We start from the raw sequence: 16,910 nt of genomic DNA, 5'->3' as shown, positions 1-16,910 counted from the left end.
ACACAAACCCTCCCATGAATCAAATTTTTATCCATCATACATCTGAGCATTTACAGTACAAATTCGAAAAGAAAAGGAAGACCAATAATTGGTGTTCATGCCTGGTTCTGGCACCGTATGAAAAATACCCAAGTCATTAAAAATATTTTTAAATATTCATATATTTTTTAAATAAATCCAAATTTAAAGTGGCCTTTCCCTGGATTTTTGCAAAAACACAAATCACTTCCCACTCCAATACATTGTGAATGTTAATGCGAATGGTTGTCGGTCTCTAAATTGACCTGGTGACCTGCTATGGGCATTGTCTACGATTTGCCTAAAGTATGATACGATAAACTTCAGCTGCACGCAACCCTGAACAAGATAAGCGTGATAGAAAATTGATGGATGGGTGACCGACAATGACCCGATTCACGTGTGAATGTTCATACTGATTTTCAGTGTGACAGCTCTGTGACTGACTGATGAGTACCTAAGTATAAATATACAAGTATAACATGAAGTAGTACTATTTCTTGGCTGATATACCAATTTAATGGTATATCTCCCAGGAATACTAGCGTGGACTAGCTTATTTAAAATACAGAAGGTTTGCTGGAGGATCGAGAGCAGTCAAATAGTGAAGCAAAATTAATTACAGCTATTTTACATTCAGATGAGATCGAAAGGCCAAAGACATTTCCATAACCTGCCCTGTCCCTATCTGAACCATCACCTGAAAGTAGATGGGCTCCACTTGTTAAAAAGTCATTTCCCTTAGCCTTTGTCTGATTTGATTCTTGTATTTAATACTCAGTCTGTTTTCAAATCTTACAGTCTAACATTCTGGGATGGTCAATTGCTTTGCAGACATGGCTTGGGGACAGCACTGTCTGTCGCCAGCATTAAAAAAAAAAAAAAAAATCAAGGTAACAAGTTGGCATTGCATGCATGTTTTTAAGACTTGACTTTTTCTTTAGATTCTGGTTTTTGGTAGAATCATTAGAGAGAGAGGGAAAATGCGCTTAGTGATAAACTTTGATTGATGGGGTCAAAGGTCAAGCTGTCAAACATTTGATTGATGGCTCACACATCAAACGCTTTAAATATCAAAGTGTATGATGTCATAAAATATGATTTACGGTTAATGAATCACTCATATCAAAGGCATGAGATGATAGTGGACCCTGAGCGAAACATTATGGCTGATGGAAGAGCGTCATTTCATCCGGGTAAATCTCTGTGAATCTAAAATTATATATATTTTTAAGAAAAAGTATCCAACCAAGAAGAAATATAACACGTGACACAGAAGGGTGTGGTTTTGGCAATTAAGGGGGAAGTATCGAATCATTGTGAATATATTTGAAATATGATTGCGGATATCAGCCGGCCTGGCTCAAACAGTCTTTTATTGGCACCTATGAAAATGAGTGAAATGTGAGAGCAAAAAAGACCAAAGCCATGCAAATTGCATCACGAGGACATTTTCGTTCAAGTTTTGATTCCCTCAAAGGGCTTTTTTTGTCGCCCCCTCTCAAACCAAAGGGGACCATTGTGTTCATTTAGCCGAATGTTCTTCACTTTTCACGTGCTGGAGCCATTTAAGAGAAACAGAACAATTCTCAAAGTGTTTATTTTTATTTCTAAACTTTGCCCAGTGACTACCGGCTCACCAAAATGTCTGTGACTTTGTGTGCTCAGATTGATTTTTGTGATGATTCCTGCACTCTCAGCAAAAGGTTACGAGCCCCGGGCACACGCATGAACTGGTCCCCTGAGCTGCGATTGGTCGTCTGAGACCATTGCACATTGCCAGTTAAAGCCCGAATTTGTTTGTCCTCATTTGGCCTTCCTGGAACCGTCCGCCTCCTCCTTGCCACTAACAATCAAGAAACCAACTCAGCTTTTGAGCAAATATGCTATTTTGAGGCCAAATTAGGTGAGCCACGTGACGAATGGAGGTTTCGATGAGAGGGTGAAACCATTTTTACGTGCGCATAGATTCAATTGGAACCGGGACAAACATTCCAATGTGCGGAAAATGGTTTGCATTTTAAGTTTCTGGGTGATAAAGGATAGCGGGTTTGAAATATTTGGCTGAGACTCGGCCTATTATTATTCCTTTGAATGATTTCCTTAAACTGTGACTTTTCTTCCACCGGTTTTGGTTTGTTGTCCTCGTGTTGACCTTTTGTCTAACACAAGATATTTTAGGTTGCATGACCTGACATGTTTCGGCTTGTACTTCCGCCTTCATCAGATAACCAGTAAAATAATTGACAAGTGAAAACAAAATGAATTTAGTACAACTTTTGTCTAACATTCCCTCGTGACTGCCAAGTCAATAAAAAGTCTGTTTGCATATTTGGATATATTTTTCCGATAATTGACGTTAGGACAGGTGAAGGTCTCGAGCACAAACGTGACCCATTTTGTCCTCTGCGATTGGTCGGCAGAGCCCCTCGGAGACGGTTAGCATGGGCAAAGTCTGTGTTTGTTTGTCCCCAGTCCGCCTCTTCTGTTACCGACCGCCTATTCACCAAGGGCCTTAAAAGCACACCGTCGGCTCATCCCGATTGCACCGGTGGCGATTCTTCCTCGTCTTTCATTGCGACAATGGTGGCTCATCTGTTGGCTGTTGTGATTTGCTGCGCCCTGGCCCCTGCGGGCCTCCTGGGGGTGTCGGCGGAGGTGACGTGCAGCGAGGACACTGCGACGGCGGCGGCCAACTTGGCTGTTCGACACATCAACGAGCATCACAAGCACGGCTATAAGTTTAAGCTGCAGGAAGTCCGCAGCAGCAAATACCAAGCGGTGAGCCCGGCGCCAGGTTTCAAAAGGATGCTTTGCGTTGGCACGCATCGCCGTTATTCTCAACCAAAATAAATCTTGCAAGGAGAACACGTTCATGGATTTCTTTGTTTGTCTGTGCGCGCAGGTGGAGGGAGGATGCCAAGTTGACATCGACATGGAGCTGAAGCAGAGCAACTGTCACATCACCAACCCCAAACTGGAAGACCAGTGCGATTTCATGACGCAGACGGAAAGGGTACAGATCAGGCATCGTGTCGTATCGTGCTGGTCGCTCACATGCGCTCACAGCCTGTGTGTGTGTGCGTTTGCATGTGGACTCTAGAGCGCAGTTGCCAACTGCAGCAGCAAGTTGAACGTGTTAGGAGGCGTGGCCACAGTCACCAGTCACAATTGCATCACCAAACCAGGTCAATACTGATTGTAAACAAATTGCCGACACTTTTTTTTTCCTGCCTGATCCCAAATTTAATTTGCCCAAAAGTGGAACACAGACATTTCTGTTCATGTTGTTTCACAATGTAATATCACAAATGGAAGTTGCATCAGGGCAGGAAAAAAATCCCTCTGGGGCAGAAAGCCCAAAGACCTGGGCAAACGTGCTTTTCTGACGACGCTCTCTGCCGTAACATGCTTTTTTCCCGTTGATGTACGCGCAGAACTCAGCAACGCAGAGATGGTGAGGATTTGTCCCGACTGCCCAGCGTTGGTGCCTCTGAATGACGAGACGGGTGTCAAGGGGGTGGAGGAGGCGGTGAAGAAGTTCAACCGTGAGAGCAACAACATGATTTATTATGCCCTGATGGAAATGTCTCTTCTGACAGTTGGGGTGAATACCGACTTTCCACGGCTTTCTCTTTGGCGACGCAGCAGCGTACGTCTTTCTCATCATGGTTTGTGTTCTTCCAGTACATCCCAGGCACCGGCATGAGGTCCTTTATGAAATTCGCCCTGGTGGAGTCCACCTGCCGCAAAGATTCCAAGATTGTGCATGAGGCCTGCACGCTGCGCTGCCCGGACAGAGCTGTGAGTTAGGTTTTGTGCTAATGCTAATGGCGAACACGTTCCGAGAGCTAAACTTGCACCTGGACTCAGTCGACCTCGAGAGGCCGTGGGCAGAAGGCTTCTTATTCGCCGAAGATGATTTTGGAAGAACCAAAATGTGTGCATTGCATTGTCTGTTGAGCCGGGGAAACTTGTAGCGGCGTTAAACCACAGCAACGGAGTCGGCTGGCTCGTTTGGCAAAGGCCAATATAACGCGAAACGAGGCGACGTCTTGTTGCCCGGGTGTTTTGATGGCGGCGGGCTCGTCCATCCTATGGACTGATGGTTTGACTTCCTTTTCAAGCACCACGTCTTCTGCAAGACCTACTACTCGCACAGTAACGCAGAAGTGGGAGAACTCCAGTGCGAACATTATTCCCCCAAAGTAAGTCCCCACCCGCCGAGAGCAGATGTGACATTTCCGCGCGCCTCACTGTGGTTCTTTGTCGCCCGCAGAATACCGAGCCGCTCGCAGACGGCGAGCAGGAGCCCACGTGCTCGTTGTTCCACCATAGCCCGGAAGAGGTGGCCTGCAGGGCGCAGCTGAGCACCCGCGAGCCGGCCATCCACCAGATTTGTCCTTTCCCAATTGCCGTACCGTACGCGCAAGCATAAAGGCACAAAAAGGCCTAACGCCCAGTTGGTGCGCTCCAACTTCATTAAAAGAAAACATTAGAACGAGTTTGCACCGTCTGTTCTATGCACACGCCTGACACAAGAATGGCTTTTCCTCCTTTAATCTAAATGCCGAACAGGTCATCGGGAGCAAGCAAGGCTTCGGTGTCTTGGCCGGTTGGAAGACGACCACTTGTCCGCAATATACCCACGTGTCCTTTAAATTTGTTGTATTCCCACAACGCTTGGCCTGCCATTGCCACTCCTAAGAATACGAGCGTTTTGATTTAGCTTTGTTATTTTTGCATAGGCAAACATACTCAAAGAAAGGAATCCATCAGCATCGGCCAAATACGAGAACTGTAGATGTTGGGATGACGTCACTTCCTTATTTTACGATTGATGCGGCATGCAAATAAGAGTTCATATGAAAAGTTTTGCATTTGCTTTTTTTTTTAAGGAAAAAGAGTGGCGAAGACGCACACATGTAAAGCACGTTGGATCAAATTGCATCATGCATTGTAGCGTGCTTGCCTAAAATGATGTCAAGATGGCATCGCACGCACACACGTGGAAAGCAAAGAACATTCGGCTAAATGATCACAATGGTGACCTTTGGTTTGGGAGGCGGGTGACAAAAAAAGCCCTTTGAGGGAATCAAAACTCGAACGAAAATGTCCTCGTGATACAATTTGCATGGCTTTGGTCTTTTTTGCTCTCACATTTCACTCATTTTCATAGGTGCCATTAAAAGACCATTTGAGCCAGGCCAGCTGATATGAACGGTTACAGGAGTCTCCGCAATCATATTTCAAAAAACGGTTGTCCACCAAACGTACAATCAGTCCTCTTTGTAGATAATATATTCGCAATGATTCGATACCCCCCCCATTAATTCCATAAACCACAACCTTCACTTGTTATATTTCATATTGGTTGTATACTTTTTCTTTTTCTTAAAAATATACATCATTTTAGATTCATAGGGATTCACCTGGGTGAAATGACGGTCTTCCAAGAATCACTTTTATTATAGTTAAATGCTAGAAAAACTCAGAGGCCTTTTTTTTTTTAACCATTTAGCTGTAATCTGACCTTGGAGAAACACCCCTCCTGTGCCTCTGCTCTGTTGCCCATCATAATTTATAACCTCAAGGACTAATGCCCGAACAAAACACTCTCCCGTTTTTTTTATTTAGTTTTTTTTCCCATTATTTTATGAATGATGATGATAATAATAATAACTAATGCATAGAAATCCCTTTATTTTAAGTTTTACTCTATTAACTCCATGAATATTATTTAAGAGTGATGTGACTGACAATGGTATATCAGATAGAGGATATGCATATGTATTCATGCTGCGTCCATGTTCTGTCTCTTTGTTGTATTCACACATTTTATTTTAACCCTACCTCTGGGAAGGTTGTTTAAACATTGTGTGGAGAGTTGTTTGCTCTGGTGGCTCATGTAGAAGTGGGAAAGGGGTGGGGTGGGGGGGGGGGGCGTCACTATAAGAGATCAGTGACCTTGATTTACAAATGATGTAGTTTGTGTTTGTTCCATGCAAATAAAAATATGCTTGTTTACACTGAGTTCTAAGGTCATTCGTTCATTTCAGGTATGCTCTCACAGCTTCTCAGGTGTGTTGCTTAGTGAGTCTGGTATTTGTTTTTATGGCACGCAATGCATTTTCCAAATGGCCCTGTTACCAGTCAAACACTGTTAATGTGAATATTTTTTCACATTTACTGCAGTAAGGCGAGGACTTAAGTGTTTGTAATAGTATTTATTTTCTTGCTGTGAATAGTTTGTCACATTGTCTCTTAACTTTGAATGACTCGGTAACCCTTTTGTGAGTCAGTACAGGAGGCTGCGATCGAGTGTAGGGAATGGGCGTGATTTGGGAAGTGGGGTGATGCTGGCGGAAAAAGGAAGGCAGCAGAGCACGAAGCTGACGCACGGCAGGCCGAGATAACAGAAAATAAAGTGGCGGGTTCCAGCACGGTGCGAGACACACTAACAATATGGCGCTCAAAGATGACACTTCCCATAGCAGGGAGACATTTGTCTTCGTTTCTACACTTGGCTCAGGTGTTGTGCCTAATAAATATGAAGGAGCGAAAAATTCATGGGTAAATGTGGTGTGGGGAGAAGCGACAGAACTAATATGAGGAGACATGACGTTAACAAACTCAAGTGCATAATAGGGCAACCAGCTCACAATAAATACTAGAGTTGAAGCAATTAGTAGAGCAGTAGCCTTTTTGTTACGCCTGTGCGCGGCTAAAGATCCTCTGTAGCCATGAAGGTGCAAGATGATAAGGCCACAGTTGATGGCAATACAAAGGAGAGGGCCGACGTAATAGACAAGGAAGGCCGGGACCAGAAAAAACAGCCAGTCATCTCGGCCTATTGACCATGTGCAACCGCCATTAAAATCAATGTAGGTGACTTTGGGTAAAGCCATGGCTACTGAGATGAGCCAAATAGCCGCAACGACTGATAACCTGTGGAAGAGAAGAGGAGAGCATTAACGGTGGCTTTAAAGACAGGCTGCTTTCTCAATTCTCCATTAATGGATGTGTAAACTTGTCTGTTCCCCTGGTTGGTGTGTTTTTTGAATACAACAAACCATGTGACATTGCTTGACCTATTATTTATGGAAAGGTTTGAGTAGAAGAGATGAATTAAACTTGAAGCTTAAATGAACTGGACTCAAATATTCTCAAATCATCAAATTCTACTTACACATATGTCAAGTTCACAGGTCGTCTTGTCCCCGGTGCAACAATATGGTACCGAAGCACAGACAAAGTAGCCAGGCTGAAAATTTCCACTCCCACTGTTATGGAAGTCATGAATCCCAGCAAGATGCAGCTGGTATCCCCTAGCTGCCAGTCCTGGAAGGCAGCACTCAGAAGCACGCAGGGCAAGGTTAGCAGAGCACCCATATCTGCCAGGCTTAGATTCAGGAGCAGGACGGAGCTCGGCTTTGAGCGACTCCGACGATTTTTTATCAGAACCAACCACACGAGAAGGTGACCCACCAACCCCCAAAGGAGAGATACCAGGCTGACCAAGGGCAGCACCACATTAAACGAGATGGTGGTGTTGGTTGAAACGACATTGAAAAGAAGATTGACGATGGCGGGCATAATGGAGGTCAGGTGTGGGGAAAGTTGTTCCTGTAAAGAAGCAATCAATGAAACACAGCTTAGAAGTCGAGGAAAGGAATGGGTTTTTGTACAGCACATAAAAGTAACTAATTCTTATCTAGCAATTTCACAAAAAGAGTGCTTCACACAGTAATAGAACTGTGATACATATATTGAATGCGAAACCCAACACTTGACACGTAAGCCAAAATGAAAAAAATAAATGAATCAAAGCTTTTGGGAAAAAAAATGTTCACTGAAGACAGACACAGCTCTTGGCTCAAAATCAAGGCTTAACTCATTCCTAAAGTTTGACTTGAGTTAAAACCATTATTATTTTTACATGTTTATTTTGACGTTTTAATCTCCCCCCTCAAACAATCCTGATCGTACGTCGATCGACTTCCTTGTTTACTTTGACTACAACCACAGCTACAGATGGGAAAATGAAGCTTCAAATTTGCTTCATGAACCATTTGTTGTATTTTTTGGCTCCTGTAGATGGCGCAGTTGGTTTAATTAAAGGGATTTGAGTCAGTGGGCTTTTGGACCCACGTTGCGCACAGGATGGGAGTCATAAAATACAACAACTGGTTCATGAAGCAAATTTGATGCTTTTTCCCTCATCAGTCATTCTTTCATATATATATATATATATATATATATATATATATATATATATATATATATATATATATATATATATATATATATATAAAAATGATGAATAAATAATAAATAAATAAATAAATAAATATGGAGGTTGAAACATCTTGGGAGAGACAGCAAAAGATAAACTACCATAATAGGCAAGAAATATAAATGTAATGCAAACAAGCCAGATCAAATTCCTAGAGATCAATTTTTTTTGGACAACTCATCCCATACATTATTCATGCCGATAATAGTTGCACTACTTGGCATCGAAATCACCTGCTATTCAGCGCTCAGTAGGCAATGACTGACAGGCCTGATGATTCAGATGTGACGGTCTAGCCGCAACTCTTTCACAAACAGCCCCTTCTCTCAGGAGACAAGCAAACCCTTCGAGACATGAACAACTGGGACTGCATCACCGCACAAACAAGGTAGTTCACCTCAAAGGCAGCGGCGGGGGAGCTTGTCAACATGCACGGACAAGAAATGGAAGGGTGAACAGTTACTTTGAAAAATTGAGGAGCATTTCTATTCAAGTCAAGGAGCCTAATACCTCAAAATGTAAGTGAAAGTTGCTGAGTAAGTGCTGCCTCATCTTTATCCGAGCACAGTCCGGCCTGCCATAACCTTTTCCCCATGAGTCAAGTAAATAAACAAGCCTGCACGACTCATTTGTTACTCATGTTACCACGGGCTTTATGCATCCATAGAGGCAACACACTTATATGGTAATAGTGAATGAGATGAAACATCTCTCATGTCTTATCATCACAAACAATGATGTTGCTTTGGGATGTTGTGAAGAAGATCAGAAATGCTGTGCATAATGTCTTTTGATGTTGTTTAATTTTGGTCGGATTAGTACCAAACTAGCTTTTCTATAGGTTTGCTCGTGACGGATCCAAATGTTAAAATGATGACTGCATTACTCCCATTTGTCAAAATCTGATCAAGTATGTCTCTGTGGTGTGTGTGTGTGGCACAGATGGACAAGCAAAATGAACAAATCTTTGTTTTTGTTCTTTACCCATCTGTGCCTGTCCTGCAGCCACTCATTAAAGCCTAAACTCCCCGTTTCATCATGTACCTTTCATTTTATGCATGTGGACTTGGCAAAAGTCAGGAAGGCAGATTCACAGGAAGGAAAAAGCAAATTAGCCAACTGGCTCTGGATTTTCCAAATTGGAATCTGCATATTAATATTTCTGCTGGTCCATCACGCCACATTACTGAGTCAGTGAAACCTAACCACTGTGATTAAATGTGCAATTATAATTATTCAAGCAGTTTTAGTGTAGATAATGAGGGCAATATTATGCTCTGTGTGCTGTATTTTAAATATTAATATAAAATGTCATTATGGACTACAACTTTAAAGCCCTTTTTCTTGTCTTACACACTGCAAGTTGATAAGAAAAATGTCTTTTTTTGTTTTCAATTGCTTATTCTGTCCATTTTTTTGTACAGTCTGTACAATATGCAGGTAAACATGAGAGCAAAAAAAATAAATAAAATAAAAATAAAGTGGGTTCAATATTCATGTAATGGGTATTTCTTTTTTTTTCATTTGAATAAAACTAAAGTTTTGGGCCTCTAAAAACTTTTATATTAAACCAGTCCATTTTGCCTCTTTTTTTTTTTTTTTTAACACAGAGAACAAATCACATAAAAATAGAACAATAAAAAGTCCATCTCCACACAACCCACACCAAACTGTCATCTGGGGTGAAAGACTCTTGATTAATTTTTTTCATTACATTGCTGAAAAATCTATGGTTCATTTTAAGACTTTTGCTCTTGGGCCTCTAAAGACAACCTGGAACACAGACATGATGCTAGAAAGAAAAAAAGTGAGCATAAGGCCAAAGGCTGAGTTAAATTTAGACACAGAAGCCTCTGGCTGAACTCATTTGCAGTTGGTGTCTCGAAATAATCGTGCTTGTAATTCATTTTTTCATTCGTTGTACAGGGAAATACAAAATAATAATAAAATATATATAAATAATAATAATGAAAAATAAGATTTAAAATGTTGGCTTTTAAAATTTTGGTACAGAGAGATAGAAAAACTTACTGTGCACAGCAATCTGCTCCCAGGAACAACCCTCTGCTCACCATCACATGATGCGATGGGTGAAGAGAGGAAAACCTGTGCTCCTCCTCTTTGCTTATAAATTTGTGCGCTTAACTTCACTCGCTTAACAATTTTTTTATTTTTTGCCCATTCTAATTTAGATTCCACTGACACATATTTCATCTTAATTCTAAGCTGCATCCTTAAGGAATTGTTTTGAGGTTGTTTTGAATTTATACTTGTTTGGCAAGTAATGACAACATAGCTCAGGAGGTTGAGTTGCTGTCTGGTAATTAGATGCTCAAATTCATTTTGTTCCACAGAGGGGACGATAAAACAAGATAAACAAGACACTGCAATCTTCAGCTTTCACCTGCTGTGTAGCTTCTTCTTTTTCTTTTAAGTATTTTAATACTTGTGGATCCCCCGGAGTATAAAACCTTGACATTAATAGGCTTATTTAGAGAAAACAGTGCAAATAAAACTGACGGTAAAGATGATAGCAAATGCAGTGCAACATCACACCCTGAAGTCAAACAAACACCAGTAATTTTATCCTCAACAAAAAAATGATGCAAAAAGATTTGTCTTTGAAGTTGCTCACAACTTTGGAATTTGAACTACCATCTTGCTTTGTATTATCTTTTTCGATTATTCCTTTAAAAGATATCCCCTTGAGATGCATTGTCTACTTTTTAAGGGATTCCTTTTAACACATTTAAATAACATTAAAATAAAGAAAAAATATAAAATGATAAAGAATATAATACAATTTATTTTATCGTAATATAATAAAATAAATATTAAATACTAAAATAGATAAAAATGAAATGAAATCCACCGACATAATACAAAAACATTCAAACACAATCACTCAGGCTTATTGCTGCCCTAAACCTGGCCTCTGCAATATTTTTCAACGTATATTTGTCCATTTATAATAATAATAATACATACTATATATACATATATAAAACCTACACAGCTTCAAGGCCCAAGAAGCACACATTGATATGTCATAAACAATTGCAAGCAAATAGAGTATGTCCAGATTAAATTAGTCCAGCAAAAAATATCAATCAAAAACAAGAGGTGGATGTAGATAGAGATGCTTCGGAAGAGAAAAGTGGTTATTGATCAAACGAGAATGAGCTAGGTGATTCCACTCATGAAAGAATGGTGAGTCGTGCTCTGTCAAACAAGGTGGAAATGAATAGAGCTTTTTTCTTTTTTTTAATGTGGGCTAACCTTTTCACCCCTAATTTATCTCTGAAAAGAGTAAATGGAGGTTGTCGCCGATGCGTACGACCCATAGCCGAGATTGGTTCCAGCTTACCCGCAACCCTAATGAGCAGGATAGCAAATGAATGGATGGATGCTTCATTCCATGCACAATCAGTAACCATGACCTTACGAAACCATTCGACCGTGAATAGGAGCAAATTCGTGCAGTCAAATGCCAAAGCGTGAAAAGAAAGAAAACAGCGAGAAAGTCTCCAGGCTGTTATAGCAGAAAATCACCACCTCCCCCCCCCCCCCCCCCCAAACAATTATGACAAAGTTGCATCTTCATTATACAACCCTCGTCTCTGCTTTTAGCCATTCAGCTCCCGGGTATGTTGTCTGCAAAATGTCTCATCTATCACACCCACTCAATCTCACTCTGACTCAGCTTCTGCCCCACAACCTCACTATCACCGCTCAATCTTAACACGCCTCCTCACATAGAAAAAAGACAAAAAAAAGTGAATAGATAGCTTTTATGAATCGTAATGGAGGAAATAAAACACATCTGCTCCAAGCGGAACCCAGAATGGAGCCGGAGGAAACTTGTCAAGTGTGTGCTGCTCGCTTGCGTCTCGTATTCCTTCCCTTTTAAAGAGTGAATACAAGTATGCCAGGCACATAAGCTCTGGAGGAGGCTGGGACAGTTTTTTGGTTCATTGCTTCAGTTGAAGATATAGAAGCAGCTTATATGAGACCAGAGCCGCAGTTAAAGTTCAAATCTTTGCCTCAAATAAACTTGACAGCCGTAAAATTACACAATCTGAGCTGAGAACTGTTTATTTTGCCTTTACAAAGACAATGTTTTTTTTTTACTGAAGTTTTTTAAATAATGCATTTCCTTATTGAGCTCCATCAGAGATAAGACATTTAACAGAGCTCTTAATATGATGTCTCCTCAGCAATTACAACTTTTATACTCACTTCCCTAATCATGTCACTCAAACTGAGCATATTGAGTTTTATTTTAAAGCTCATCCTCTTTTAACTATTTTTTCCAATCATGTATTCTGCATTAAAGAGTACTCAAAACACTACATGCTGTTTCCTTGGCAACTTGGGACTTCCTGCCACTCAATGTTGAAATGGCATCAATTTACTCTAAATTATTCTTTGAAACGTTACACATACGAATAAAAACGTGATTTGACATCAAATAATTTCAGCATTAAGTGAGCGCTCTCAGCATTAGCTTGCAAAAAAGTTCATCAAATGACATTCAGAACCTCAAAACATTCCAGAAAAGGGCCATGCCACATTCCTTTACATGCCACATTTTTAACATTGTATATTTTCAGTCGCAATGTGACTCAACGTGTCAAAGTCCATGGTGTTATTTATTTCTACAAGCCACTAATGCTTCAGTAAATGCCATGATACCCAAAAAATGCTCTTCCCAAAAATAGCATCATGTCCAAGATCGTAATTACTGCCAGCATTGTGCAGGAACCTTAATTACCAATCCATCCCCTCTGGCAACCCAAATAACACAGACAAAGGCACGACACTACACGACACTAAATGCCACACGGCGTGTCATTTGTCTCATTAATTTAATGCTTTGTTTGCTTCCCTGTCACTTGCAGTCCAGCAGATGCACAAATATATATATTTTTTTCAACAGATGCTGAATCATGACAGATGGACTAAAAGATATTTAGGCCATTACACACAAAGACCATTATCCGGCTTAAACGTGCAGTCTTCAAAATTTAGAGTGTCTGTTAGATAAGAGAACCTGGCAAGTGGTCACTTTACATGTCCAAAACATTTTGTGGCTTAGTTTATTTTTTTTTTTGTCTGTGCTAGATGCCTGAATTGGCTCAGTGTATTGAGATTGTTTACCTACTGGCCTTGTGTGAGTACGCCCTGAAGGTTAACATTGTGGGCCCAGAGGTTAATGCCTCTCTCGAATAATTGCAGCCTTCCACAAATTGTCAAAGTGTCCTTGAGCAAGACCCCTTTTGTAGCCCACATAACAGCATTATTGAATCGTCGACATCTAAATCCACCTCATCCTTTATTCTAAGGCATCTCCAACAATGTTACTCCACTACAAAATTGAATTCATAATTATTTCTTAACATTCCAAGTAAAACTCATATTCACACACTGCGCTTTTTTTCTTTCTCTCTCTGTGGGAACAGTGTGATGCATGCAAGCTCATATCAACTCATTACCACCCCTCCACTGTTGACACAGCAGTCAAGTGGCTTACTGCTGACCCATCTGCCAGTGCTGTGCACACAAAATATACACATCAGCATGCATCCACAGGCGACAGAACACACGCTTCTACAAGTGGAGACATGGTGCAAGAGATAAGGCGGCTTGTGCAAGTGTGCGTGCACTTGCCTTGTATACGTCAGTATGAATTTTTCAGGAAATGACCATGGAGAGTCACAATGGACTTAATGGTGTACGGTGAAAAAAACGGGGCATATGGTGTTCTGTTAAGTGTCTGGGGGGAAATCCAACATGGGATGAGTGATTATTCTAAACCTGCAGCATCTCTCGCCTTTCTGTACTCAATGTGAGTGATCAGGTTACAAACCTCAAGTTGTCATTCTGTGTAAAAGCTGATGGGCGTTCCAAAACCTGACTTATCTGTTTACAAGGCAGGCCTGGAAACATCCAACAGAGCCTAATTTCCCCACTTAAAATGCAAAGCGACAAAAATAATGAATAGGCACACAATTAAGCAATCAACTCGCTCATTAGTAAATCTCCTCGAGATCCGCTGGCCCCGCTCTCCCAAGGCAACCACCTTTCATGGAGCTCAGCTGCAGATACAGACCATAATGGTCATGCATAGGCCTCACTTTTTACACAAGTACACGAAGCATTCAGACTCTGCTGCCCTCTGCTGTTCTGAATATCCTAAAACAACTATGCACACATATATACATGCACACATATACATACACACATTTACACATTTAGTCATGCACACATATATACACACGCACGTACGCACGCACGCACGCACGCACGCACGCACGCACGCACGCACGCACACTTTATGACATCATTAGATCGTAAACATTCAATGATTCAAATGCAAATGATGCATGAGAATCCTCATGTGTGTGTAAAGACTTTATTTATTCTGATTAACAGAAGCATCTTTAGAAAAAATACACATTTCCCTTCTGGTATGATCAGATTCAAAGGCTAACTGATCAAAATGAATGAATAGCTTCAAAGAGATGGAATTGTTAGTGCATTAAAAACATTTCTCAATCATTTGCATACAGTAGCGCATATTGATCACATGTAAGAAATGATTAATTATCACAAAAAAGAAAAAGCATGATTGTTCACCGGTAGATTTGCCACAAAAGGTTAGTGCAGATTTATATTAAATATGTAAATTTGCATTTGAATAAATACAGTACAAACTTTTTTTTCGAGACGATTGTCTGTGAAGAACAAGCAGGGGACACGAATACAGGATACTTTGAAATAATTTAGCTTGAGTGCATAAAACAACAGTTGCAGCAAATATGGGAGATATGGTACTGTTTTGTTGTATGAAAGGTGCATTTAAAATGCCACTTAATAAGTGCAATCGCCTTAAACTAAAAACTATACAGTACATGCACACTCAGCAACGGATCTTTGCATTAATCAAAACAATTGACAGTGCCATTTAAAAACTCGTTTCACTCCAGTCCTCAGTTTTCCACTTTTGTTTTCCATGCAAATTTTGCCTGGTCCTTGTGTGACGTCATAAAGCATCGTTGTTACCATGGGGTGGACTTTCGTAGCCTAGAAAGCAAATAAAATGTCAGTGGAAGTTGAACTTTGAGTAAAAATGTGATTTTATTTATACTGTAGACTCAAAATGCGTCAAATTAGTTTTTGTAGTGGTTTCTACTTTTCAATTTAAAATAGGGGGGGGGCAGTAACAAAAATCTTGCAATATTTCATCTCCGTGTTATAAGTGTGTCGACAACATGCAAGAAACAAAGCATGATTTGCCTTAACGGGCCGCATAAGAAAATGTTGTGGGGCAGATCTGGCCCCCAGGCCTTGGGTTTGTCACCTGTGATCAAACCAGAGCACAAGTCGACCACAGATGGGAATTATAGAGGGCAGCAGAATTTTCTTTTTCTTTGATTTAAGTTTTCTTTCTTTTCATCTTAACTTCTGCTACAGTTTATTTTTTATTTTTAAACAAACACAGCAACAAAGAAACAAAAAAACAAGAGTTTTACGTTCGTCCATTTTGCATTGCCCAAAAGGCTAAACAAACGTAAATGTAATATTCAGTTTCCAGTCCAAAGTGGGGGCCCAACCACAAACATCACCCTACAGAAAACGGAACTTGACAGAGCATCGCTTAGCATGTTCCACACATTCTTTGATAACAGCTTTGATGCCATCCTTTGCGGCATGTCGACTTTCATCATTCTCCAATTAATGCTAATTGAGTTCCCTGCAGCATTTGCATGTGTACTTCCAGATTCCTGGCAGAGATCATTTGCAATACTTTTGCCTGATAATTTTACTGCTGAGGGCTTTTCATCTTCTCGGGCTGACAGTTTAGTGATGGCAAATCATCAAACCATGCCTGCCACTGCAGCAGTGAAACCATTATATAGGAATCACTCAGATGGTAAATCATAAATAAAACGTTTTTGTGAGAAACCTTTCATTGCCACATAGTACATACACTTTGTCCCAGCGGGGTAGTCCAAAGATCTGTTTCTGTTCTGGGGGAAATAATATTTTTTCACAGGGAGTCTGGGATCTGAAAACCTCTCTGGATCAGAGTGACTGCCCCGCTCCATGCCTGAGGGGAAATGACATGGTATAGATAGAATGGGACACAGCCAACATGCTTTATAAATGTAGGAGTTAAAAAAAAAAAGGAAATAAAAAAAAATAAACAATAAAAATAAAAATGCACAACATGCACAATCACCATGGTGCAGTAACTTAAAGTGTTGAACAAGCAATACCTGTGTCAAATGAGGTGGACTTTCTCGTGCCACGTGATGGGGCTGGAAATCCATTGCGGTCTTCATTTTTACCTGATACGTGTGACAATTATTATGATAAAGAAATTCATGCAGCGTTAAAATGAAAAAAAACGAGCTTTTCTTCTGTAGACAAATTCACCACAAAAATGCCACCCTTACCAAAAAAAAAATTATCGCCATAAACAAAAGCAATGGTCAGGTATGTGCCAATAGCAAAATGCACGGACAATCTCCATTTAAATGTTTCATTTTGATTTCATAAGAAACCTGCAGTAAGAAAACTACTGCATAAC

At 40.5% G+C, this 16,910-nt stretch overlaps 3 protein-coding genes across 10 annotated transcripts in view; 1 reads left to right on the top strand and 2 right to left on the bottom strand.

The window, feature by feature from the left end:
- The first annotated feature begins 2,551 nt into the window (after nt 1-2,551).
- Nucleotides 2,552-4,519, top strand: LOC147046331 (alpha-2-HS-glycoprotein-like). Its single transcript, XM_085930607.1, has 7 exons — nt 2,552-2,799; nt 2,924-3,034; nt 3,122-3,206; nt 3,456-3,625; nt 3,706-3,822; nt 4,146-4,226; nt 4,298-4,519. Exons 1-7 carry the CDS (start codon nt 2,602-2,604, stop codon nt 4,454-4,456), a joined length of 921 nt encoding a protein of 306 aa, XP_085786733.1. The 5' UTR covers nt 2,552-2,601; the 3' UTR covers nt 4,457-4,519.
- A 1,726-nt stretch (nt 4,520-6,245) lies between these two features.
- LOC147046330 (somatostatin receptor type 5) lies at nt 6,246-7,614 on the bottom strand. Its single transcript, XM_085930293.1, has 2 exons — nt 7,208-7,614; nt 6,246-6,966 (listed from the first exon to the last, which is right to left on the bottom strand). Exons 1-2 carry the CDS (start codon nt 7,612-7,614, stop codon nt 6,246-6,248), a joined length of 1,128 nt encoding a protein of 375 aa, XP_085786419.1.
- Nucleotides 7,615-14,726: 7,112 nt separating this feature from the next.
- Nucleotides 14,727-16,910, bottom strand: part of carmil3 (capping protein regulator and myosin 1 linker 3) — a 37,361-nt gene continuing 35,177 nt past the window's right edge. For 5 of the 8 annotated variants that reach the window (XM_085930598.1, XM_085930600.1, XM_085930599.1 and 2 more), the window contains exons 38-40: nt 16,597-16,668; nt 16,308-16,427; nt 14,727-15,400 (exon numbers count right to left, since the gene is read on the bottom strand). In XM_085930598.1, coding sequence (XP_085786724.1) covers nt 15,360-15,400; nt 16,308-16,427; nt 16,597-16,668 — 233 coding nt within the window. In that variant the 3' untranslated portion in view covers nt 14,727-15,359. The remainder of the gene's footprint in view (nt 15,401-16,307; nt 16,428-16,596; nt 16,669-16,910) is intronic. The other 3 variants (XM_085930604.1, XM_085930603.1, XM_085930605.1) reach the window with 3 other exon arrangements.

The sequence above is a fragment of the Syngnathus leptorhynchus genome, chromosome 14 (assembly GCF_054491065.1).
Source record: "Syngnathus leptorhynchus isolate UIUO chromosome 14, UIUO_Slep, whole genome shotgun sequence".
In the NCBI taxonomy this organism is placed as follows: domain Eukaryota; kingdom Metazoa; phylum Chordata; class Actinopteri; order Syngnathiformes; family Syngnathidae; genus Syngnathus; species Syngnathus leptorhynchus.
The sequence above is the reverse complement of the archived record's forward strand: the minus strand, read 5'-3'. Positions and strand labels throughout refer to the sequence as shown.